The sequence below is a fragment of the Rhinolophus sinicus genome, chromosome 6, assembly GCF_057876585.1.
Source record: "Rhinolophus sinicus isolate RSI-liver-muscle chromosome 6, RSI-T2T, whole genome shotgun sequence".
NCBI classification, from domain to species: Eukaryota; Metazoa; Chordata; class Mammalia; order Chiroptera; family Rhinolophidae; genus Rhinolophus; species Rhinolophus sinicus.
This window is the reverse complement of record NC_142506.1, coordinates 68,458,106-68,483,804: the sequence shown is the minus strand read 5'-3', so window position 1 is coordinate 68,483,804 and position 25,699 is coordinate 68,458,106. Positions and strand designations below refer to the sequence as shown.

The 25,699-nt window shown below is 43.6% G+C and overlaps 1 protein-coding gene across 4 annotated transcripts in view; it reads right to left on the bottom strand.

Annotated features, from left to right (window-relative positions):
* Positions 1 to 2,189: 2,189 nt before the first annotated feature.
* CAMSAP2 (calmodulin regulated spectrin associated protein family member 2) overlaps positions 2,190 to 25,699 on the bottom strand; it is a 63,396-nt gene continuing 39,886 nt past the window's right edge. For 2 of the 4 annotated variants that reach the window (XM_074317093.2, XM_074317094.2), the window contains 13 exons: positions 24,260 to 24,401; positions 23,808 to 23,947; positions 17,042 to 17,135; positions 15,256 to 15,349; positions 12,453 to 12,535; positions 12,082 to 12,151; positions 9,186 to 11,385; positions 7,528 to 7,664; positions 6,782 to 6,999; positions 5,720 to 5,819; positions 4,822 to 4,937; positions 3,204 to 3,322; positions 2,190 to 2,635 (listed from right to left, as the gene is read on the bottom strand). In XM_074317093.2, the coding sequence (XP_074173194.2) occupies positions 2,330 to 2,635; positions 3,204 to 3,322; positions 4,822 to 4,937; positions 5,720 to 5,819; positions 6,782 to 6,999; positions 7,528 to 7,664; positions 9,186 to 11,385; positions 12,082 to 12,151; positions 12,453 to 12,535; positions 15,256 to 15,349; positions 17,042 to 17,135; positions 23,808 to 23,947; positions 24,260 to 24,401 (3,819 nt within the window). In that variant the 3' untranslated portion in view covers positions 2,190 to 2,329. The remainder of the gene's footprint in view (positions 2,636 to 3,203; positions 3,323 to 4,821; positions 4,938 to 5,719; positions 5,820 to 6,781; positions 7,000 to 7,527; positions 7,665 to 9,185; positions 11,386 to 12,081; positions 12,152 to 12,452; positions 12,536 to 15,255; positions 15,350 to 17,041; positions 17,136 to 23,807; positions 23,948 to 24,259; positions 24,402 to 25,699) is intronic. The other 2 variants (XM_019750881.3, XM_019750882.3) reach the window with 1 other exon arrangement.

Sequence of the window (25,699 nt, the reverse complement as noted above, 5' to 3'; positions counted from 1 at the left end):
CTGAGAGCTTTCCGAAGCTGTGTCAAACAGCAGAATTTGACGCTGCAGTGGTAACCGTGACAAGGGTTTGGCAAACTTAACTGAATAATTACCATAACAATTTGACCTCCGATGATGAAAGCACCAGTGTTTCAATAAGGGTGACGAAAATATCCAGCCTGGAAAAGGGGCATCATTTTCATTTGTACATTGTTAAAACATAATTTTTAAAAAAGCTGCACCATAATAAAAAAGTCTGCAGATTAAAGAAACATATTCCTTCTGCATTAATAAAGTAAACGGTCTACTGAGAGCAATGGCCTTTGTGGCAATATCCACATTTACCTTTAGACGCTACGGACACTCACTGTTGGACACACGTAAATTTAAGAACAAAGGGTGGTCTTGTTTAGTGTCAATACTTCCTCCATTGTCTTGCGTCCAATTTTTAAAAATTGAATGGCCCAGTGACATTATGAAGAAGATTGCTTGGATGAAGGAAATTTGATGGAAAAGAACACATTTAGTAATGTAAAATGCTTACCAATTCTCCTTTTGAGGATAATTTATCACATTTTGATTAGATTCATTTACTATTTTTGTAAACCAGTCCTAATCTAAACATTATCTGACAATTATTTCCTTCTACTGGTGATAGAAACTGTGGTCTGAAAGGTAAGATGTGCAATCCCCCATTTTTAATATTCATATATTATATACACAATATGTATACACTTAAAATATAAGAGTTACATATCCTGGTCTCTTACATGCAAACAGTAGGTCACAAATAGTTTTGAGCCACACGTGTATCTTGCACAGGTATTGGAAAAAAATCTGTGAAATTTTTTACAGTTTTAACAAATATACATAAATATAAGAACATAAATTACAGTAAAATATTGACAGCATTTGAGAAAATGTTGATAATTCAGATGCACTGATGCCTGAAGGCCGTGTAATAATAGAAAAGTACAGTTCAGGGACAGCTCATTCCTATTCTGTTTTAAAGTAAGTAAATACATCATATAAGATATTAGTTATTTCTCTAAGCAACTCAATTAGAGAAATGTATATATTTTAGTCTCTACTTCCCACGAAAGAAAACAAACCACGCATCTCATTTATGACACAATACTGTCGTTCCCCTAAGTTACACAGTTGTCACAACACTGAAACATGACAGGGTCACATAATCATTCAAGTCTTTTCCTGAGAATGAAGTTTTCCCCCAACTAACCCTCTGGAATACACTGTTAAAGGAACAAAAGTCACGTAGAGAACATTTCAAGTGTGTACTTAATCTAAGCTGTTCCACTTGAAAAGGATAAAAAAGAAAAACTCAATGTAAGTAAAATAATGTGAAGCGGTTTTAAAATTAAAATGTAGCCCTTTGTACAGTTTAAAAATTCTAAATATAATTTTTATCAGTTATAAATATGATGTAAAGACCCTTGAAAATTTGCGGCAGGGAGTCTTACATCTTCAGGTTGAAATACTACTCTCAAAGTGTCATTGACTTCTGCCAACTTATAAAGTGACATACTGAAAAGAGATAGAAAGCCTTTTTGTTAAAAGAACAATCTAAGTTATGCTGAGTTGGCTAGAAGTGGGGTAAAAACAACACTGATTCAATCAGCAACTTCTCGTAACACATTCTTGGTTAAGCTCATGTGGTTGGAATCGAACCTACCAGCAGCTCTTTACGTCTCCTCTTATTTAATAGAGAAATGTTAATACTTGAGTGAATAATAAATATGATCGTAAATACTTAGCGGGGTAATTCTTGCCAACAACTAACACCATTAAAACAGGAGGGTTACTGTGAAACTAAACACTAGTGTTTCTCTTAGCATCCTAAGAAAGGTGCGAGTGCCCTGGGAAGGCCTATTTCCTACTCTCATGATTTCCACGTGAAATAAAATATAAAGTTATCTTAAAATAAACCCCCAAGGAGAGAACAATGTCAAAATAAACCATCTGAAGACAAGCACATACATTAAAAGTTTTCAGAAAAGCAACAAATAAAACACAGAATTTGTCATCTTAGCCGTGTGCCTACCACCTGGTGTCTGCGAATTCAGTGTTTCAGTGTCGGGCACCGAGCAGGAGCCCGATGGCGCCATATCCACCGGGGAGAGAGCACTTTCCTCATCACTTGGACTCAGCACCTCAGCGAGAACCTTCTGCGCCCCCAAACTCTGTGGTTTACATGCCAGCTGTTCACAACAGAGCTCAGTGTCCCGTTTCAGCGCACAGAAGTCTGTTGGCAATTAGAAAGGTTTTCTACAGGCAGGAAAGCTGAAGTGCAATTCACCACGAACGTCCTGAAGCAAACGCTTCCTGGCCCCTATGCTTTAGTGGGCAGGAGTTTCTTGGGTGTCATTGGTCTCTTGGTCTGCCACAGGTGGCTGTGGATGGTAATCGCATCTACACTGGCAGATAAAGTTTTAGCGGGGATGTGGCTAAACTGCTTCCTGTCAGAATTGTACTTGTAAAGTCCTTCGATCATTTTTTTCGTGATAGATTTAGGGCCTATCCCAGTCAGTTTATTGATTTCCTCCGTTTCCGGACAGTAAGTATACAACGACCTGAACTGACAGCCTGAGTCCCGGAACAAAATTAAGAAGTTGTTGGCATCTGACTTCTCCATTTCCTTTGGGATAAAAGAAAAACAAAACAAAACACCAATAAAAACCCTTAAACATTTCACAGAATTAATTGGGCACATTTCTTGGTCACATTTGATGATATTTAATTAAAAAAAAAAGTTAATAGCCCAAATCAGGTGCGCATTATGGAAGCAAAGACACCTGAATTGAAAAGCATGCAGACAGCGTGTAAGGAAGGAACGCTGTGCTTAGTCGAGGTCCTCGCCAACCCCGCGCTGACTCACACCGTCTCTTCCTTACCAACCAGGCCCTGATTTACCTTCTCTGCAATACAGCTTCCTTTTCAAAAAGGGAGACTGTGTTACGTGCATTCGTGAAACATGAGTGAGTGATTCTGGGCGAGAACATAATTTATAATTTTATACCATCACATGAGCCCAGGACCCCATTTGGAAGGATAGAGTAAACCTATAAACCTAGACACAGTTACAGATGGTCCTGTGCGGTTGAAATGCTCAGCTGATGAGGAGTCTTGCCTCCTGAGCTGAGAGAGGGACGACCCCTATCATTTGAGAATGCTGTGAAATTTAATTTCCATGCAAACACACTTACCTCCAGTATTTTTTTCTTCTGACCTTCATTTACTTTTCCAGCCAAACAGCAGTGAGCTAAAGCGTTTTGTATTATGTGCTTATTGGATTTTGCACTGGGTTCCTTGTAGAGCTTTGGTCCTGTGGTAAGAATTTGGTGATAATAAAAAAAGCATTCCTAAGTCAGAAGTACCACTGTTTCAAATGACTCCCCTGTTCTTACACCGATGAAACACCGTGACAGAAACGCAGTCCTGCACCGGAGGCCCTGCAGGCTAGTGCGCAGTCACACACTCTTAGCACTCAGGGACACTCGGGTCCCCTGCAGGCGGCTCCTGGCCTGCACCGGAGCAGTGCTGCGCTGGGAGCAGTGCTGGACTCAGACACCGCTGTAACTGTCACACCGCCTGTGTCACCTTTCTCACCTCCGCTAAGGCTACCAGGGAGCTTAAAGCACAATGGGTCCGTGAGCAACTCAAGCTTTTAAAGTCAAGGAAGCTTCATCTTTTCTTCTCCCCCACCTCCGATTTTGCAGCATTTTTTGCCCCGGGGGTGCTCTGTGGTCTGCAAAGCACAGAAGCACTTCTGCTGCTGACCTGGAACATTCCTGTCAGGAAGGCTCCCTCCTGTTCAGTCCCACTGAGCTCTGTCCGGGGAGGGGAGGCCTGAGCCTGCCCCCATTGGTGGGCTCAGAAGCCAGGTCTCGGGGAAAGAAAGCAATCGGCCCTGATTTGTGGATTACCTATTTCTGTGGTGTCAGTGACCCCTCCCATGGCTGCTGTCAAGCTACCAGTGGTTCTGCAGCTGGTGGGATTCCCACCAACTGTGCGAGCGGGTCCAGTGCACGCCCGGAACTCTCACTCTAGGCTTAGAACACAGTCTGGCCACTATGGTCTGAACGGGCACACAGTAGTAGAGGAAATAACAGAGATACCATCTGGGCCCAGCCTTAAAGGCTGGCAGCCTGGCCCAAAAGCCACAGCCTGAAGCACACACGGACAGTGAGCGGGGCCTCCCAGGCTCCCAGCTCCAGGCCAGCGCGTGGGGGCCCACGCATGCTCCCCTGTGCCTTTCCATCGACCTCTCGACAGTGCACATGTTTCCTCTCATTTCCTCTCCTGCTTCATTTCATTACAAGTCCTCTCTTTACATTCTATTCCTCAGTTTGCGCTGATTTCAGTAATGCCTGGCCAGCCAGGGGCTGGGGGAGGCCCTGCTGGGGACACGGAAGCCTGGCTGCCCTCCTAGGTCCTGTGCAGCTTCTCAGTGCTTTAAAAGACGCACACTTCTAGACAGCTGGAGTCCCAGTATTACAGCGGGCACTTCGAGCATTCCAGCCTTTGCTCAGTGCTCAGCACCTATGACAGCGGACACACTCTCTACACCCTCTTCAGACCCAAACCACAACACAGCAGCTCTGCGAGAGGAGAGGGAAGCGGTGTCCTTCTGTTTAGAAACGTATCTCATCATCTGGGACAAGTCACTGCCTCCCTAGGTGGACCTGTGTGTGTCACTGCTTTTGACCAGTCTCCCGTGCTGAGAGCAGAGGCGACCAGTGAAGCCTTCTTCAGCAGACCCCACATCTATTCTCATTCCTGTGTTTAAGGAAAATGTTGCTCTAAAAAAGCACAGACACGAACCTGTGTACTCTGTCCCAGACGCCACCGAAGAGGTGGTCGACGCGTTTTCCCAGTCTTTCTCTCCATTCCGACTGCCGCAGCGACTTGGAGACAAGAAGCCTTCCACAGACTCTGATCTGCATAGTAAAGAAAACCATTTTTATGTCTCAAGCAAGGAAAGGACACTGGGAGGGTCAGAAAGGTATGTGTGAGAGAACCAACCCAAATCAAGCTAGAGGCTTAAAAATACAAAGATGGTGACAACTGTCTTGTTCACAGCTATCCACCCAAGTGCCTAGGGGGCCACAGGCGCCCCACAGTATCTGCTGACTGAAGAAATGAATGCTTGGCATATGAGAACTGGCACTTCACGCAACAGGATGCTGTGGTTCTACCAAGGTAAGAACTCAGAGTTGATGACTTCACTAGAAACGTCCTTTCTTTCAAGTCAGTATTACACTGTCAGGTAACGGAATGCGAACTTTAGCTCCTAATCTATATCCTAGGAGACAATACAACACAGATCTTGCCTACGTCACAGGCAACCGAGGTGGGAATTATTCTAATGGGGAGAAACCTCTTTCTATTTGGTGGAAAACAAACTAGAGGCTGTCGCTACATAGTTGACGGACTTTCTACTTCTACAGACTGTGATTTTTATCACAGCCGTTCAGCAATTAGTACAAATGATTTATATAGTTAATAAGAAGTGTCTTATCAATGTCGGTGATTCTAAGCTTCTAAAAGACAAAACAGTGAAAGGTGAATAGGCCTTTTACATACTAATCTCTTTTAAGAGAACCCAAACCATTTTAATCACCAAAACTTACAAACATTTTGATTACGATTATTACAAAATATAGAATAATTGCAGGGAACACACGCTCTCCTGTGAAAAGAATTGACCTGAAGGATTTACCTGGGTGTCCTCTTGCCTGAAAGCATACTCTCGCTATCGCCCGTGTTCAGTGAGGCCAAAGAGAGGCTGGAGACTGAAAAAACACGATAAATTCGTGATCCTGAACAAAAACAAAACCAGAAACTTAACAGGAGCAATAGAAACGAGTCTGTTCATTAGATGACACCAGCTTGTGAAAACTGAGCTTCTGCACTTCTGCAGTTTCCTTCTTTTTTACTCTTAAATACGTAATATGCTTGCATGCATATATGCACAATTCATTTAAAATTAGCAATGAACCTACTTTTAAGAAATAATGAAAAAACTGCTGTTAGGATTTAATCCAAAAGTGGTAATATAAGACATGATATGGTGATTATAAGAAAAAAAGTCAACAGAAAGAAAATTAATAAAAGAAATAAACACAAAGAATAAAATATATTTAGGAATATCTAATTCCTAGGTGAAAAATTAATTTGTTAACTTCAGTCAATACAATTTCATTGTTAGAAAAGGCAGAGTTATATTATTTTTCCTGTTTTAGAATAACTAGGGGAATTTTCTAAAATTTTCCTCAATGTTTAGTTTTAATAAATATATTTTTTTAAACAATGAGTATACATGTTAAGTTAAAAAAATATATATATCCTCTCAACTCCAAAAATTATAAATTTAGGTTTTTGATCATTTCTATCTGAAAGGAGGAACTCGTGAACTCTTGATCTCATATTCCTTACGACACCGATGGATTTCTTATACATTTCATGCACACAACGTCTGTCCTCACGTTTATAAGAATGGGAAGGAAGGGAGGTTAATAATTCCGGGAGACTGTATCAGAGGGCAGAGTTCCCTAAGAGGTTAGTATTTATATTGGGTTCTTTAGCACGCGTATCTGTCCTGTTGAATATATGCATGCACACATAATACTAGTAAATCGTAAACACGACATCTGCTCACTCTGGTTTTCCAGACAAGGAGCATGCAGTCTCAGAGGTGGATCCAATTTAGCACAATCACGTTAGTATGACGAGCCAGGCTGGTGTTGTTTATGAACAGACTCTGCATAATAAGCTGTGTTACCTGGAGGACCTTTGATTGGTGTTTTGGGGGATTCAATATGATCTCTGTGAATAGATTTTGGGCGCTGTTTTTTTTTTGCTACTTGAGAACGGGGTTTAATGACTATGTCCATGTCTTCCATCAGTTTCAGCTGTTTGCGCCTCATGTATTCTTGCCTAATAAACTCTCTGCGTGCCCTCTCATCTTCTTTCTTCTGACGTTCTTCCTCAGTTTTACGCCTATGAAACCAAATAGTTACATTTCTTACTCTGCGTATCACAGCAAACAGACATTGGAGAGTACGTATTTATGTGAGTAGGTAACACTATTACTTTTCAGCACCTTGGAAAAATGGTTCATTTAAAATATACTTGAGATAATTTGGGTCATTTAAATATATATAAATATACCATTAATAAAAAATAACTACTTTAAAAAATAATGTATGTGAGTGTGGGTGTGTGTGTGTGGGTGTGTGTGTAAAACCCAGTGAAATTACCTTAATGTTTCTGGAGAAATTGCCTCGAAATGCTTCAAACTTAGGATGAAAACATACAGGTAAGTAATACTTTGGGGAAATAAATGAACGTAAAAAAGCAGCAGAAATCAGCACTAACTCACTCAGCTGCCTTTCCACAGTGCAGAGGCCTGAGAAGCGTGTGAGTAAGACGCAGAGGAGACGCAGAGGAGACGCTGCCCCCTGGGCACCCCGTCCCGGCTCCCCGACGCCCTCGCCACGAGCACTTAGACCGCGCGGCCGCCCTTACCTGGTCTCCTCCTTCTGATGCTCCATTTCTGCCTCCAGCTGCTGTTTGCGAAGCTGGGTCTCCTTTTCCCTTCTTAGCCGTTTCTCCAACAAAGCTGCCCGTTTCAGCGCCATATCATTTTCTGCTTTTTGATCGTCCTAAGAACCGATTTCATTGAGAAAGATGAGATGTTTTAGGAGCTAATATTCTCTTTTCAGTTGTAGTCACGCTTATAACTGAAAATGTGATCTATTCAACCTGATTCTAACCCCACACCATATATGGACATGTTCCAGAAATTATGAAGGAAGAAATGAATTAAAGTGGTATCAGTTCTATCAAGAAACAAAGAATACAAACTTACTTAATTACATGTTTTACAACATAGGAAGTTAGCAAAGAAGAACCATAGGAAGGAAAGAAAGGACAGTTTTTGCTGGGCCCTAATAACTTGAGTGGGGAGTTTGCCCCAATTTTTAAAAAAACATTGCATTTAAATGGTATTCAAAATATATGCTCAATAAAGAAAACGCAAGTAAAAGCATCAAAAACTAGCTCCCTGAGTTACACGGCGCACGTGAAACCCTGCTGCGTTCTGTAAGTCGGGGTGCAGACAGGAGCTCGCTGGGCCTGAACTACACGGAGGGCTTGGCCTCTGGAGAGAGCACGGCTGTCCTTCTGTGCTCACGACCTGTCGGCCTCCTGGGCCTGCCTCAGCTTCCACCTGAGCCTCTGGGACAGCCCCGTTCTGACAGCTTCCAGAACACTTCTGAGTTCAGGAAAGCAGGTGATTGTCTTAAGGACTCTGCGTGACACGCATTTCCTGGTGTCTGGCACAGTCACAACACAATGCCAGGCACACGGGGTTCAAACGTGAAGAGAAATGCGCCTTAGCTCAAGGAGCTGAGACATCACACGGGGAAGGTGCTTGGCGTAGGGGCCCAGAGTGATGAACCCGCATGAAGTTGGGAGGGACACGACCGTGGGGACATTCACGCGTCTGCACCTAACTCACTACGTACACCGGGCCGGGTGCGCTCTGGGGACAAAGTGACGCAGTGCCTGCAGGAGTGCTTGGTCTGAGAGCCCGTGGCACGAGCAAATAACAACAAAAGAGCTGAAACTTGGGGCGGCAGGTACCATGTTGAGCATGTTTAGGACACAGCAGAGCAAACAGTGATGCCTGTGAAACTGAAGGAATCACAGAGGCTCCGAGCAGCAGACAGATGACGTGTGAAGTGAGTGGGAGAGAACAGAACAAAAGAGGTTATGGGGAGGTGGACCAACGGGCTGACGTGACGCTAAGGGGCTGCACGCTGCTCGACAGGCACCTCGGGTTCTCTGCCTACAAAGAGGCCCAACTGCAGCTGCGCCCTCGGGAGGAGGATGTCGAGTAGCATCTGAGACCCGAACAGTTTAATTGTTAACGGCTTCTGTGAAAGGGACAGAGGCAGAGGAGCAAACACAGCGCAGGCAAACATGATCGGTGGCTGTGATGGCAGAAGACTGTTCTAGAAATCGCAGGGAGCTGGCGTCACCGTGGTGCCCGAGGGGAGGGCCAACCTAGCTGAGGGCTGACGGCAGACTGGTAACAACGGGCCGCTGCTGAGAGAAGCAAGCGCGTCAGCTGGAAGACAACCCACCCACGAGGACGCCTGAAACGCGCCCAGCGCCGTTACCTTGAAAAAGAATCCACAGCACACCTTCTGGCCGTCATCGAGCTGCTCTTTGTCACTTTCCCCGTCGTCTTTCTCCACAGACCCCTGGGCCTTCACGGGGGCTTTCAAGTCTGAGAGGGAAACTTCAATCAGGTTGACGCTTTTAGGAGCCGCCGCTGGGAAAGACAGCCGAGCAGCAGGCTCTGTGGGGCCCAGGGGGCCCTCGCTCGGTGTCAGACACACAGTCTCCGTGACCGGCTGGGACAGGACTTCCGCCACGCTCGACTCCGGCGGCCTCAGCTCCTTGGCGTCCGGGTTCTGCACCTGCTGCTCCCACGTCTCTCTAGCGTCCTCGTCCTCCTTTCTAACGTCCTCCTTGGCTCTGGACTCCTTCACCTGAGCTTCTCCGTCGTCCCCAAAACACACAAACGACCGCGTCTGAATGGGAACCTGACTCGGGGAAAACCTCCGTAGCCGAGGGAGACTGTCCACGGACCGAGGGGCCGTCAACGTTCGATTCAGGGGCGTCAGTTTTAACTCATTTGGCCGAGGAGTCCTTTGATTTTTGACAGAGAAAGAGGTGCTTTTCCTGGCAGCAGACTGCGGGGACGGATGCGTGGGACGCGGGGAGTCTGAGGACAGCGGGGCGCTGGCGGGTGACGGGCCGGCCTGCCGGGAGGGTTTCGGGTCCCGGACGTGTCTCTGTGGGGACGGCTCCGGAGGGGAAATCACCCACGACTGCCGCTCCCTCATCTGCATGAGCATCTCCTGCTGAAGAGACAAGCGCTGCATCTCTTGTTGCAGAAAATGCAGGGACGAGTTGAGCTTTTCGATGGACTTGGTGTACTCCAAAACCTCCCCTTCGTTGACCGTTTCTTCCGAGGGGCTGGCCAGGTTCCACTGCTTGTCGGGGTCCACAGGGGTGGTGGGCGACTTGCGCCACTTGCCTGGGGCGCTGTCCGCGCTTTCCTTGATGTCCGCCAGGGACCGGCTCCTCTGGCCGCCCGCTCTGTCCGGCTCTTTGTCCTTGGCTCGCTCGCTGTACACCTTCTCGTCCTCCGCCCCCGCGGCTTCCTCCCGGAGCGGGGAGATGCCGTCCCCTTTCTTCTTCACGACAGTGAGGAAGGCTGTGCGCCCCATCTTCTGCCTCTGTTTGGTGAAGGCAGCCTCCACCTTCTTCTTCTGGGCCTCTATGGCTCGCCTCTTCTCCTCCAGCTTCATCCGCAGCTGCACCATCTCGGAGGCCAGCAGCTGGGTCGTGTCCCGTCCCTGTGGAAGGCCGGCCTCGTCCGGGATGTGCGCCCACGTGACCACGTGCGGGATGTTCAGCTCCGAGCCCTCGGGGGTCGTTTTCTGAGAACTGCTTCCACTACTCTTGCCATCGGTGTGGTTCAGTTTCCGGAACTTCTGTTCGGCAAAGCTGGTCATTTTCACCCCGGAGCTGGAAGACGCGCTGCTGCCAGGTTGGGACTTGGTGCTCACGGTACTCGGGCAAGGACTCAGCGCTTCCCGGGCACCGCTGCCCCGCAGCTCCTGCTCTTGAAGGAACCGGGACGCGTCGTCCATGGCCGAGTCGAGGCTTACTGTGTAATCTCTCAAGGAAGAATCTTCATCCAGAGTCTCAGGAATGTCTTCTGAAGGAACATGAATCCCAGTGTCCACCTCGGTGTTGTCGGTGATGGGACTCAAGGCGCCTCTCGTGTCGGCCGTGTCCTCAGGACTGGCCGGATGCCGCTTGACGTTGGTGTTCAGGAGACTCAGGTCCTGGCTGTGAAGAAAGAAGCCGTTGGCAACTTGGTCTGGCCGAGGTGTGTGGGGAGACTTGTCCGTGTCGTGAATTATTTGTAATGCTTCTTCAATGCTCGGTGTCTCGATCTGATTGCCAAACTCATCCAGAAGGACTCTGTTTTGTAAAGGCCCATTTGGAAGCTCGTAAAGAATGTTCTCATTAGAATTTAGCTGATCTGCGCGAAGGTGCGCGTAAGATTGGAGGTCACTGGCAGAGCCCATATTAAGTTCTTCTTCAATACTTTCTGCTTCCTCTTCTCCGTTTACAGGCTTGAAGGACAGATTTTTCCGAATGTTTTTAGATACACGATTATTGTTCAGAGAAAGTCCTTCGTTACTAATAGAACGAGTGATTCCTCGGTTTGGGGTGGCTCTCTGTACAGTATTTTCCTTATCAAAAGAAATATCAAATGAAACTCCATGCACTGATGATCTGAAACAAATTTAAAGAGATAATCCTTAGATAAGCCCAGAAAAGAAATGGGTTTATATCACTGAATAATTATTTAAAATTACAGTCGTTCCTCGGCATCTGTGAGGGCTGGGTTCCAGGACCCCAGCAGACACCAGAATCTGTGGGTGCTCACGTCCCTTGTAAAAAATGGCGCAGTATTTGCATGTAACCTACATGCACCCTCCCGTCTACCTAGAGTCATCTCTGGATACGTATAATACCTGATACAATGTAAGTGCTGAGTGAACAGCTACACTGTATCGTTTAGGGAACAATGACACGACAAAAGTCTCTAGATACCCAGTACAGACACAGTCACCTCGGCCTTACCATACAGTACACGCCAGCACGTCAGCAACAACGTGACTTTTTTTCCTGAATGTTTTCAATCCATGGTTGGTTGAATCCACAGATGTGGAACCCGCAGACACCGAGGGCTGACTGTACACCACCTCGTTTCTTTCCCAACTTCTCAATCATACTGTCCAAGGTAAGGTTTAGGGCTACGGGCTACCTTTGACATTTAACCCTCTGATCTATCACCTATGTTCCCTTTTCAAATTTAGGTGCTAATTAAAAGTCCATTCCAATTTGGTTAACAACAAAAAAGAGACACGCACACAGAGAATTAGCATTTGTTGATAATGTGAGGACACTAAAAATAATTCTGGTTACCTTTTCTCTTTGGGCCATGTCCCTATGAAGCCATCAACGTACGACATAGATGAAGACCTTCTAATTCCTCCTTCAAATGCCAAAAAAAAAAAGTCATTGAAACCATGTAAAAAGTTTTAACTTATAGCAATTTAACAGATTTCACATATTTGAGGATTCATGAATAGCACTAAAAAATAAGTGCATATGGAGAAACAGAGATCATTTTATCAAGAAAAGCAAGCAAAAAGAAACAAATCAAACTTTTGGTGTGTATGTAACATTTTTTCAGGAAAAAAGTCTGGATATTTTCGTTTATCTACATTTATCCTCAATCATTTCCCAGTTAACCCGTTTCAATGGCATTTCTTAGGCTTTCTCAAATCTATTACCTGAGACTGGAGAATGAGCTTGGGGACGTGAGTGTCGAGAAGACAAACGATGAGAAGCGTGTGGAAATGCAGATTCTTCCCCACTGCAATGTAAATACACTTAAAACATTACGTTTTAGCTCTTTTAACATAAACTTTATATAGAATGGCTGAAACTAGGAACACCACCTTCACCTCTGACTGTGTCCTAAACTAAGAAAGTATAATACACTGTTGAAACCAAAGGTTGGCTGTGATTATGTCTTTATGCATTTTATGAAATACATCCATCTCCACGTCCTTGAGAGAGAAGATACGCACATCATTTTCTTTTTACAAACCTAAAAACTGAGAAATAAAAAGTGAAAGCCCTCAGTTTGAAATACTGGGGTCAAATCTAAACCTGTAGAAGCTGCAGGTGCAACAAGCCCTCTAGGCCCGGCCACCTGCCTTCTGCGTCTCTAAGTCACATCAGGACTAACAGAGCAAGCTACCTATGAGGGTACGGGGCTTTCCGGTAGCTTCTTCTTTCAGACCACCCATTTCCAGGAGGTTAGACAGGCTAGTTCTCAAATTCGAACGACATTTGGCCAAAATTAGGTGCTTCTCTTTCTAAGTGTTACGTCTGCAACGGCCTATGTGCAGACAGGAGGATGAGTTAAGCATCCCCACCCCAATCGGCTGGGAACAAAGTGGGGAACAGGCCACAGGGATTCTGCAGCCCTGACCACATTATTTTTCCACTACATGAATAAGTCAACTGGTGAATTCAGAGGTAAGCAACAGTACTGTGTTCTTACTATTTAATGAAAGCCTAAGTAATGAGCTTTTCTGAAAGTAACAATGCCTTGCTTTTGAACTTGAGTAACCTCGCTCTGTCTGTCTGAAGCATATGCTCCTCTGTGGCTGCGGCCTTTCCCCCTGAGCTGCACCTCACATTTTCTCCGTTTTGCTGGTAATCATCTGCTGGGACGGTCAGAGATACTCACACTGCCCCCCGTCACGTTTGTCTCTATTATTCCTCCCTCTGAAGCCATGGCCACTTGCTACTCTCCCTTACCTCTATGGCGGGAGGAGAATCCTGAACACACGCAAGGAAGTCATGCAAATACTCTTTTCTTCTTTCCCAAATCATGGCTAAGGGACTGTAAATTCCTACGAATTGTCTCCCTTTCACATCTCCACAGGGGGTTTTGATCTGGGGTAACTACTGGCCAGGCTAGGAGCCATGTGTGTAGAACAGCTGCTAGAAATGTCCTTTGCTTTGCCTTCTTCCTATGTTTTCTTTTTTCCTTCATACAGCGATTATTTAGGTACAATGACATTTGTAGATGAGATGAGAGGGTTACTAGGGTCCCAGAATGACAGCTATACAATGTCTCTTCAAGGAAAAGAACTCAGATTTCCTTCTGGGTTAGAGGAAGTTTTTCTGCTAAAAAAATGGAAGAAGGTGGCCACTCAGATGCCTGAGCGGCAGAAAAGGCGAGTCTTCCAGAGGGCCTTGAGACATTCTCCAGTGTCCAAAACATGGAAGGCTGTCCACTCAGGGTCCTAGAAATCATAATTATGGAATAATCTACTCTTCAACTGGAAAGTTAGAGATTTTAGATATTTCATAGTTTAAGAGTTACGGCCTAGAATACCAAGTGTTTTCTAAATTTTCAAGTCGGGAAATGTCACAATGCTACCACCCCATGAAAGCACTGAGGAAGTAATATGTAGGTAGAAGTTTCCCATGGGAAAAAACAGAGAGAAGCTCCTAGATCAGCAATAGTCTAACTTACCCTCTTTGTGGTAAATCTCAAGGATAGTTACAGAGTAGAAAGCTTAACGCAAGTAGCAAGAAAATTCACAGTAGTAAATCAGAGGGTAAGGGGAACAAAATGCTTCCTCAACCTGTAGGAAACGCCGTAGGAAGGGGGTACGAGCACGGTGAGGGTTTCACACATACTAGAAACTTCTCAAACGGGAGGAGTGAGTGACACCTGCAGTACAAGTGCATAGTCAAGTTCCTCTTTTCATGCCAAGCCAACAAGTCATATGGAAAGTCTTTCAGTTTCTTACTCATAATTTTTTAAATGTATTTTTAAGGGATCTGCTTGAATTTCTAAAAAACCCACAAAAGACATCACTTTTAAATTTAAAAAATCAGATAAATTAGGGAGTCCAAAGTCAATATAAATTTTGGGTTCTAATAAATACACATGAAAGCTGATTACAGTATCTGCTGAAAAACATTTTTAAACATATTAACATCTCTATCATATATTTGGGTCAGAATTATCAGGATTATGCTGATATTAAATTTTTACTTAGGTTTCAATTCAGTTCCTGATATTAACAACTAAAGCATTAGATAAAGATTCAATATTACAATAAATATTCTACCGTGACCTCTCAACAGCTACAGTACCAAACAAACAAAACAGGAAAAACCACTGCAAAGATTAAGCAATCATAAAAAAATGTAAAGATCTAAACAGAATTTTAAAATGTCTCCCCGAGGACTAAGAGTTACCTATCACTTCAGCAATCCTCAATCATAAACAAGGCATGCAGCAAGTTTGGTTTTAGGCTGGTTATGTGGACTTTAGAATATATTCTCCCACTTTCCAGTGTGATTCATAAAAGCCTATTTATGAAACATTCATTTCAGTGTAAATTTCAATTACATTTAAGTTAAAAGAGGCTTTAATGGGGTAAGCTGATTAAAACTTATTTTGTTCAAAGTCCAACTGAAATTTTAAAGACTCGAACATGATATAATCTTATTTTGATTTCATTAGTAGCGAGCCATGGGGAAGGGGAGCATTCTGGGTTCTACCTCGCAGGGAAGCCAGAAGAACAGGAACGGTCTGAGGGGCTCCTTCTGGCAGCATTCGCGACAGGAACTGGAGACATGTCGCTCACAGGTTCAGCTACAACAGAAGGTAAAACCCCTCAAAATGACGAATGAAGCATGTTTCCAACATTATTTCAAGAATTCTCGACCACAAATAAAAGCTTAAATTTAATCTCAATTTCCACTATCACTTATAGAGAAATCGTAGCATGTTTAAAGCTAGCTTCTTAAATAATTTTCAAAAGGTAAAATTTTCTTTAAGCTCTTCTTGAAGTGTTCTGGCTTTTAATTGAGGAAAAAGGCCTAACATAAAATAACTACAGATATTTAAAATAAAAATAAGTCTGAGTGTCCAATTTTGTTTCTTTATGGAATAGTTGATATTTTGGTAATCAGTTAAAGGGACAGAATTTCATTGGTTAATAATTAATCCACTGATATAGTTTACATTTTTGTATAAAAAACTCTGGAGAAGACGCAATTGACTTTTTGCCTTTGAGACCTAGTATAATAGCTGTTGAACACTTTGAACAGTGGGCTTCACAAATGAAATCAACAAAAGCAATGTATGGGAAAATTCTATGTGAACTGTAAAAAGCTGTACAGATATTGGTCATAACTACTGAAGTCATCCGACTTTACCTAATGGCCTTAGGGAAGGCTCTCCACTTCCTTACAGGTATTCTTTGGTACATAATGGCTCAACACATACAGTCTGCCTTAAGCAGCTTGGGATGGAACAGGTGACTTCTTACTGCACGTTTCCCGGACGTGCCTGAGATGCAGCGGCTGCTCCTCACAGTGACATGCAGCCCCCTTGACTACACATTTTCCCTCCTTCCTGATCTCTTTCTCTTTGAGGTTTTGGGGCAGGAGGATAGAGATGGGGAGGAATAGGGGTACTGGTGAGAAAAATACTAAAATTTGGAGCCAAGGAAAGCAGCTAAGCCGTTGGGAAGCACAAAAGTCATGTTTTGTGTTGGGAAGGACAGCCATCGGCAGCAGAAAAAACTGGTCTCAGAGTTACGCTGGGGGAACTGCTCTAGTGGGGCAGACTTGTAACTGAGGGCCATTTTTTCCCTATAGAAATAAACCTCTGGTTTTATAATGGAAGCCAGTGGAAAATTTGTTTTGTTTTAGAGAAAATGCAGGAAGACTTTTGTTCTTTATTTCTAGAGGTGTTTATGATAACCCCTCTATTAGTTTTCTTATTATATACAATCAATAGATCATGATACTATAACAATCACAAAACCTATTAGATATATATATATATAGATATACGTGTATATCTATCTATCTATCTATCTATCTATCTATCTATCTATCTATCTATCTATCTATCTATATACACACACACTTTTAGTATAGTTTAATGCCAAATTCAAGTGGCAGATTAAAACCAAGCCATAATTTGAGTGGATTCCTGGTAACAATGTTAAAAACTCAGACTCTAATAGGGAGTAAAAGCTAGGGATGGGGATAAAAGATGCAAAGAGAAAAAGCGAACAAACAGTTAAAGCTGAAAGTTCTACAAGATCAGGCTTCAAATGCAAGAGCCACCCTCTCCATTTTCTTTTCCTCTCCTATGTCATTTGTGTCTCAGAGAGAATTTAGTGGCTTTAAATATTAGAATATTCGGGCTTGATCAAGCCTACAGGCTGGAACATGAACCAACGGGAGGCTTCCCTCTAAAAGAAGCAGTGAGACGACACAAACTCTCCCTGCGGCCTGTTGTTGGAACGTGTAAACATAAGCAACTGGTCACCTCCTCGTGGGCACACCGCGCGGGGCTGCACAAACGACGGCTTCACAACTTCAAACCACCAGAAGAGCTCTGCCATGAACACCAGGTAATTACTCTGTGAAGAGAGGTAAGAAATGGAAAGAAGAATCAGGTGAAAACTGGACCCCAAAGTAGTGACAATTACCCATTAAAACATGGATTAAATGTCGTTCATCCATCACTGGAGTATATCCACTATGGGCTATAAAACCTAGACTAGAATATTAGCGTCTGTAGGTAAAATTTACAATAACTCTTCACATTCTCTACCGTTCCAGAATGCTGGTCCGGTTTGTCTGGCGCGTTAATAGCACTAACTGTGCAGAACTTGGAGGTAATACATAAGGGGTTGTTCTTCCAAAGGCAGTATGCAGACAGCCTTTGACACTCTAAGACTGGTTGTCGTTTACAAAAGAATAATTAAGCTCTTTCCAGATCCCTAAAAATTTCTCCAAAATGTAATCAGGTGTCTAGTTTAAAAATATTACATCTACGTGCTGGATAATGCTAAACTCAACAGTAAAACAAGCACTAAGTAACAGAGACTCTAGGTTGTTATGGCTAATTCTTAATAAATTTGAAATATACAAAAACTTTATTCACACAGTTTAATGTACTTATTTAGTTTTAAAAAGTTACTAATAAGGATAAGTCAAAATGTCATTGCCTTCTATTTTTAGTTGGAAATGTGAATAATTGTTAAAACAGCTTAAAATTAAAGGGATTAAGAGGGTCCTCAAGAGCCTATTTCTTCTACAAGCTTGTAGCTTTAAAGGCATAGCTCATAAAAGCTTTAAACATGAAGAATTATTTTAATCGTAGGGCATCTGGTTAAAAACTATACAAAATCTGTTTTTATAATTATTTAAAATAAATCATGTCTTTCAAATTCTGGGTATTTAGCATCTGATAAAATTGTTACTATCAAACTGATTAATATTTGATGAGGGAGGTCCTATATTACATTTCAGTTTTCAAAATTACCGTTGGAAATACGACTGTGTTTCAATGCCTGGCCTCCCTCCTCCCCGTTAATTATGAATGATCCCCAAGGCGCCACACGGCGCCACACTCGTTTAGAGCTCAGCTCTCTGTTTTCTCATATTTGAGGTGGTGACTTTCAGACACTCATCTCTTACCCAGCCGTTCCAGAAGGCTATTGTGTATGCAGGGAGCGAGGGAAAGGGGAGAACCCAGGGTGTCTCAGGTTTTTGTCTTCAGCAAGTGATGGTACCATTTAATGAAATGGGGAGATTGTGAAGGAAGGGATCATAAGCTATTAGCGCTGAGATGCTGGCAGCCCTTTCAGTGGACCTGTCGTGTAGGTGGCTGGAGTCTGGAGTATTATGGAGAATAAGGAACAGTGGTGAACGGCATTTGGTAGGCTTCCTACTTGCAGCATTCGCTTTTACCTATAAATTACCAGAATATTCAAACATTTATGTACAAACACATACTATTTTTTTTTAAGGAGGGTGCAGCTCTCCGTGGGGATCAAACTGGCAACCTTGGTGCTATTAGCGCCGCGCTCTAACCAACTGACCAACCGGCCACCCCCCAAAGACACAGTATTTTAAGCAGTCATTAAACTTTGTGACTTTTTTATAAAAAGAAAAGCGACTGTTTTAATACCTAAGGCTGTGTGTTGGATCCCATTCCTGCTTATCTTCTCAGAGACTTTACATTCTTAATTATCTTTCTTTGTCCTGTACATTTATTCTTCCCCTCAACTGACTCCTGCCTACTTGGCTTTTAAACACGCTCAAATCTCTCCCATTGAAAACCAAATGAAGGCGTCACTCAGGACCCCTCACCGTCCAGTTTCTGCTTGCCCCGCCTCTTCTCTCTACACAAACTCCTCTGATATGGGCGTTTCCTGACAACCTGTCATCCCCTCCCCTCCGACTCCGCGTCCACCGGGTCCTGCACCCAGGGCATCGCCCCCCCAACACGGCAAATGCTCAGGTCACCCATGACTCACCATGTGGCTAAATTAGCAGCCTTCAGTCTTCGCCTCACTTGACCTCCTGCTTTGTCCCTCCCCATACCCCTCTGCAAACTGCCATCCATGGCCATCAGCTACCAAGTGACTCCCAACTGTGCTGACTGCACTCACAGATGCCATGGCCTTCAGAGCATTTTCTCTCGGACGTCTCAAGGTCACCTCAAGTGCCCAGAATTGAACTTCTTAGTGACCTTCCCCAGCCCTCTCATCCTGCCCCGGTCTCACCTCACTGAAGGCACCACCATCCCCGTGCACAGAGACCCAGGCGGCGTCCTGTGCCCCCTTCCTTCTCCCTTCCCATATCTGGTTCATCACCAATTCAGGCAGGACAGAGTGTGCGTCCTAAGTTTCTCTGCATCCACCCACTTCTCTCCATCTTCATCATAATCACTCTGATTTCAGACTCTCTTCATCTCTTATTTAGAACAAAATTGCTTCTTTTAGCTTATTAAGCCAAACAAACTTTTCAAAATGAACACACTTTCCATGCTCTTGGGAAACGACCATGGGCTCCAAGACCTCCAAGAGGGCACCTGATTGGGTCCCTTTTTAAATTTCTCCACCTGCATCTAATGCCACATTCTACGAGGTTCCTCACCTCACCCTCCAGACTATCAGGTCTAGAAGGACAATCTTATGCTAATCATTATCCCTTCAGTGTTTAAAACAGTGCCTGGTCCGTGATAGATGGTAAATAAGTATGTATTGAATAAACACATAACAAAAAAGGCTAGCTGACAAAACATCAAATGCTGATAGGGAATAGCTCTGGATAACATCACTGTGATTTATATTTTTTCTTTATATTTACCTCTACTGTATACTTTCTAAAGCCAAAGTGTAAAATTACATTGAAAGTACTGGTGCTGGTTCCCCTCTACTAGCACAGCTACCTGAAAGCCGCCTGCATCTTTTGGGAAAACACTGTGTAGTGCACAGTAATTATCTGTTGCTGGGGAAGTAATTAGTATCTAAAGGACCTTGGTGCTCAGCACCACTAATCATCAGAGAACTGCCAATTGGAACCCCACATCGCCTCACACCTGTCAGAACAGCTGTCATGCAAAAGACAAAAACAGCAAGTGCTGGCGATGCTGTGGAGAAAAGGGAACCCATGCCTGCTGGTGGGACTGCAAATCAGGGCAGCCGCCATGGGAAACAGTACGGCGGTTCCTTAGAACATTAAAACCAGAGCTACCTTTGACCCAGCAATCCTATTTCTGGGTATAGTCTCAAAGACAATGAAAATAGGATCTCAAAGAGCTCTCTGCATGCCCACCTTACCGCAGCATTATTCACAAAAGGCAAGACATGGTAGCAATGGGGGGGGGGGTACGGGGCAGGGGAAGGGGCAGCCACAGGTGAATGGGTAAAGAAGAGGTGGTGCATACACACAATTGAATGTTATTCAGCCACAAGAAAGAACTCCTGCCATCGGCAACATGGATGGGCCCTGAGGACACTGTGCTAAGTGAAATAAGTCAGACAGAGAAAGACAAATTCTGTATGACTTCACTTATATGTAGAATCTGAAAAAGCCAAACTCATGGAAACAGGGTCAAATGAGTGGTGGCTACCAAGGACTGGGGGACAGGGTGATGGGAGATGTTGGTCAAAGTGTAAAAACTTCCAGTTATAAGGTGGGTAAGTTCTGGGCTCCAGTGATTGTATTTACTGGTACTGTGTTACATACTTAAAAGTTGCTAAAACAGATCTTAAGTGTTCTCATCCCCCCAAAAAAGGTAATTATGTGACATGATGAAAGTGTTAGTTAATGAACACTTCAACCTTACACAATGTTATATGTCAATTATATCCCAATAAAGCTGGAAAAAAATATTTGAAGCACCTTGGTAAGATAATTATCCTAATAACACAATTGTACTGTTTGGCCACAAGATGTCAGCAAAGTAAGAAATAATTTTCCCAGTTACTAAACCTTATGAAGATCATTTCTTTCTGAATTTATGGTGATTAAACAGTAATAAATCTGTTACTATATTCCAGGAATGACACCAAATCAATTTCATTTACAAGCTCTTCTTTCCTCCTTTTAGTTAAGCCATGTGGCTATACAGTAACACTCTTAAACAATGTAAACAATACAGAGTACAGATATAGAATATAGAATAAAAAGTAAAAATATGCTTTAACTCCTCTCCCCCAAATCCTAATGCCACGCTCAGAAGAAACCACTGTTAAAGGTTTTGTGTTCATCTTCTATAGACCTTTTCCCATGCGTCTCCATATGTATATAGATTTACATAAAAAAGAAAAAGGATTTAAAAAAAATACTATATCAATTACATCAGCTATATATAACGTTTGCTGCCTGCTTTCTTCACTTAATGTCTTGGAGAGCTTCCTGTGTCAGCAAAAACACCTCTGGCTCCTTCCTTTAACAGCGCAGCCGTATCACACAATATTCAGGCTGTGTCCCTGCTACGATGAGTTGTCTCCAACCATTCACCACCATGGGTCACACGTATCCTGCCTTCTGTGCACTTCCGGTCTGGTTGGAACATGTCAAGCTGCCCTCTGAGAGGCCACGCCAGTCTGTACTGACACACGGACGGGAAGACAGAGCCTACTTCCTACACCCACATAAATGGTTGTCATTAAAGTGAATGCGCACGCGGGCCAGGAAACCTCTCAAAGGCTTCAAGTCTTAAAACAGTCAGTTGAAGACAAAGCTGTGGTTCTAATCACTGAGCAGAGAATACAGAAAGTGAGCAATGGCTTCTCTGTACACAATTATCTTCTTTTTTATTTTTTTAATTTTATTGGGGAATATTGGGGAACAGTGTGCCTCTCCAGGACCCACCAGCTCCAAGTCGCCATCCCCCAATCTCCAGGGCACAGCTCAGCTCCAAGTCCAGCCACAGTCCCCAATCCCCAGTTGCAGGGGCCGCAACCCACCATCCCCTGCATGAACCAAACCCTCAACTCTGTTGCCGAGAGCTCGTGCTGCAACCAACTGAGCCATCCGGCTGTGACTCCGGAAGGTCAGCGGCAGCTCATTGTCTTTAATCTAGTTGTGGAGGGCGCAGCTCACTGGCCTATGTGGGAATCGAACCAGCAACCCTGTTGTTCAGAGCTCGCGCTCTAACCAACTGAGCCATCCGGCTGCCCCGACAACTATCTATTTTAAATATGCCTGATTTAAGAAAATGTCTATATCCGGATCATGCTCAGACTAAGTTAACCTACACGTCAGGGCTCTATACCGTGTTTCCCGAAAAATGAGACCCAGACAGACCATCAGCTCTAATGCGTCTTTTGGAGCAAAAATTAATATAGGACCTGGTTTTATATTATATTATATTATATCTGGTCTTATATTATAGTAAAATAAAACCAGGTCTTATATTAATTTTTGCTCCAAAAGACGCATTAGAGCTGATTGTCCGTCTAGGTCTCATTTTTGGGGAAACCCTGTATTACTTATTGGAAGTCCAGGGTATACAACTTAAACAATGTAATAAGTCTATGTCTCAATGTATCTAATGAGATCATTTTTTTCTTTGAGATTACAGACGGAGTATTTAAGTTTTTTCACAGGTAAGTGCCAGAGAAGGCATTAACAAGACAGACATGGAGCTCATGTTCCCTAATTTCTATTTTGACAGAAATGGCAAGGTAGAAACCTAAATTAATCAAGGTTTTTCTTTTGCTGCGTCAGACAGTGGGGAGTGGGCAGTATTTTGGTCAATAGAAATAGTGGCTTAGCTTAACAATGCCTTTCCTCTTGGCTCTACCTTCTACCTTGTGGTAACCCAGAAACAGGTGAAGGACAGAGATACTGGAGAGTAAGACTTTCAAGAATCACAAGGCACCCCTGTGATGGGTCCATGGCAGTGTCTGCTGAGGGCGGCACTGGAGCTGCGCTTAGGACTGAGATAAACTTGTTCCTCTCAGGCAGGCGTAAAAACCTACTGTCAGACTATTTAGTCCCGAAACCTGGCACGTGGTAAACTTAGGGCAGGTGTGTGAGAGACGTAAAGGGATTCCGTGGCCAGGGCTGCGAGGAACAACCAAGGATTAATCCCTGCCATGAAATCCTGGAGCAAGCAGCTGATTTTCACGTGCCATTCCGAAGCAATTCTGCCTGAGCCACGTGTCTTCACCACTAGGAGGAAAGTTCTAGAAGGAGAGGGATCCTGCTTTTGTTCACTGATTTGCACCACCACTACTAGGTGCGCGTACGTGTCTTGAGAGAAGGGCAGTGGGCAGTGGCCTAGCGCTGACAGGCAGTGTGGTAACAGGCAGCAAGGGAGCGGCTCATACAACGGGCCTTTGCAGGAGCTTCATTTCCAGACGACTGTCGCCGTTGCCTCCCTAGGTCTCGTGTCCCGTTCTGGGACCTGAGGGCTCCTTCTTCCCAGACACAGTCCACAGAGCGGCTGGAAGCTGCAGGTTACCGACCGGTAGCTCTTCATGCTCCCACCACTGTGTGTTAGCATCTGAGATGCGGATACTGAATGGTCTGGCCTGAGTTTTGCTGACATTAGGAAGACAGGTCTATTTTGTACTAGGACTGTACGGTTAGCTTTACACTATAAAAACAACCCGTAGCTAACAGTGTATTAAAAAACATAAAATAAGCAGAAAAAGCAAACGCTCTTTTTTTCCAAAAGCTCTTCTGATATTACAGTTCATTTAAGCTTAAAGTGGCTAGGCCCTTTATGTATCTAATTATGTGTTTTTAAACCAAACGAAGGAGAGGAGAATTACTGAATGTACCTTTATGGACGAAGCAGCGTAGAGCATATCTTCCAGGGTAAAATGGCAACACTGGTTCAAATATTCTTGGCAAAATTCTTGAATCAGCTGCAGATTATACAGGCTATCAGCCAAAGACATGGTTTCTTTCAAACAAATATCTTCAAATAGGAAAAGAGCAAGGCAATGACTTGGGGTTAATTTCGATAATATATACATTTCATACCCATTTCATAATCAGTGACTTGGTACAAATACACGATTAGGTGGAATCTGTTTTAACAAACATACAGGGAAATATGGTGATCATTACGCAGGAAGACTTAGAAACCAAGCACTGCCTTACTCAACTACCCTCCTCAGGATTATACATAACTGTTCCTTTTAAGAAAGCCTTGTTATTTATTAAATATTGTCTTAAACATTTGTTACCATCTATCTATAGTTCAGAAATACTTCCCTGGAGCACTTACCCTCTAATCTGACAACCCCAGGACAGTAAAAATGAATGAGGGCAGCTAAAGCACAGCCATCGGTACCATCTTTCAGCAGATTTTCTACTACCGGAATGCAAGGCAGCTGCTTAAGCAACGTTTGTTCTTTCCTATAACGAGCCTACAATATAAAAAAAGAAAGAGATGAAAATAAAGAAATACTAAACAACATACAGGAAAACTCCATACCGTGGTCGAATGTATCACAAATAAAATATGTCCAGAGAAATGAGAATTACTCACCAACACCCTTCTTTTCTAAATAATGCCAGACGTTACTTGAACAAAGTGAAAAACATGGCAGCAGCAGTTGCATCTTGAAGCTAGCACTTAATATAACATTACATGGCTAATTTACATGAAATGACAGTTAGCCCAAGGATTTAAATAAAGAAGCATCAGGAACTGGTCTTGAAGACTCTGTACCCAAACCATCAGCTCTGCCCTCAGTGCCCCGGACAATTCCTTTAGGTTAATGATGGCCCCCTCCGGACTTCCGGTTCTCTTAGGGAACCGCAAGAGTCCTGCCGGGGCAGAAAGAACACCCAACTTATCAAAACGGGGGCAGGGAGAAGAATCCGAGACCACCCTTAAAGGAAATCCAGGGAATAGAAACATGACTGAGGAACTGGAATAATATCCCCAAGACATTCTGGCTTATCGTTGGCATGTTACAGTAACGCCAGTCAAGTGCAACAACTCTGAAACGGAAAAAACCCTCCCAACTGAGGTTTCATTAACCAGTAACAGAGCAAGTATAAGGGTTTCAGCTCCCCCTCAGAAAAACAGGAGAGACTTTCAGTTGTTAAAGACTGCTCAGTGTGACTTGATAGACAGTTATAAAACAGTTTTCTAAAAATGAGGCACGCTGTGAAACTCAGTGGGTGAGAGAACAAGCTCCCGCGACAGATGACCCAGGTTCCAATCCCGGTGCTCCCACTTACTAGCTCTGTGAGCATGGACAAGTTACTTAAACGCTCACTTCTCAGTTTCCCCATCTGTAAAATGGGACTAACAGTACCTGTCTTCATAAGACCACTGAAGGATTAAACGAGATGCCGGACATGAAGTGCGGTGTACACCACTGGGCACACGGCAGGAAATGCCCGTCACCGGCTCTCAGCTCTCCTAAAGCCGGGAAAAGCAACGCTGGAGACGTGATGACGATGCACATTCAGGTATTTTATTAGCAAAATATACGATTATATTGCTTACTGTTCTTCAAATAGTTTTTTTTTTAATCAAAACTAATTTTTCTTTTAACTCCATCTAAACTGGTCATCTTTATATTTTAAAATATAATTATGAAATAAAATACTTTTGTGAGAATAAAAATAGAAAAAGAATGTACTGAAAGAGAAACATTTAATATTTGGTGGTGAAGCCAGATTTCCTTTCAATGGCAGCCTCAGAAAAGCA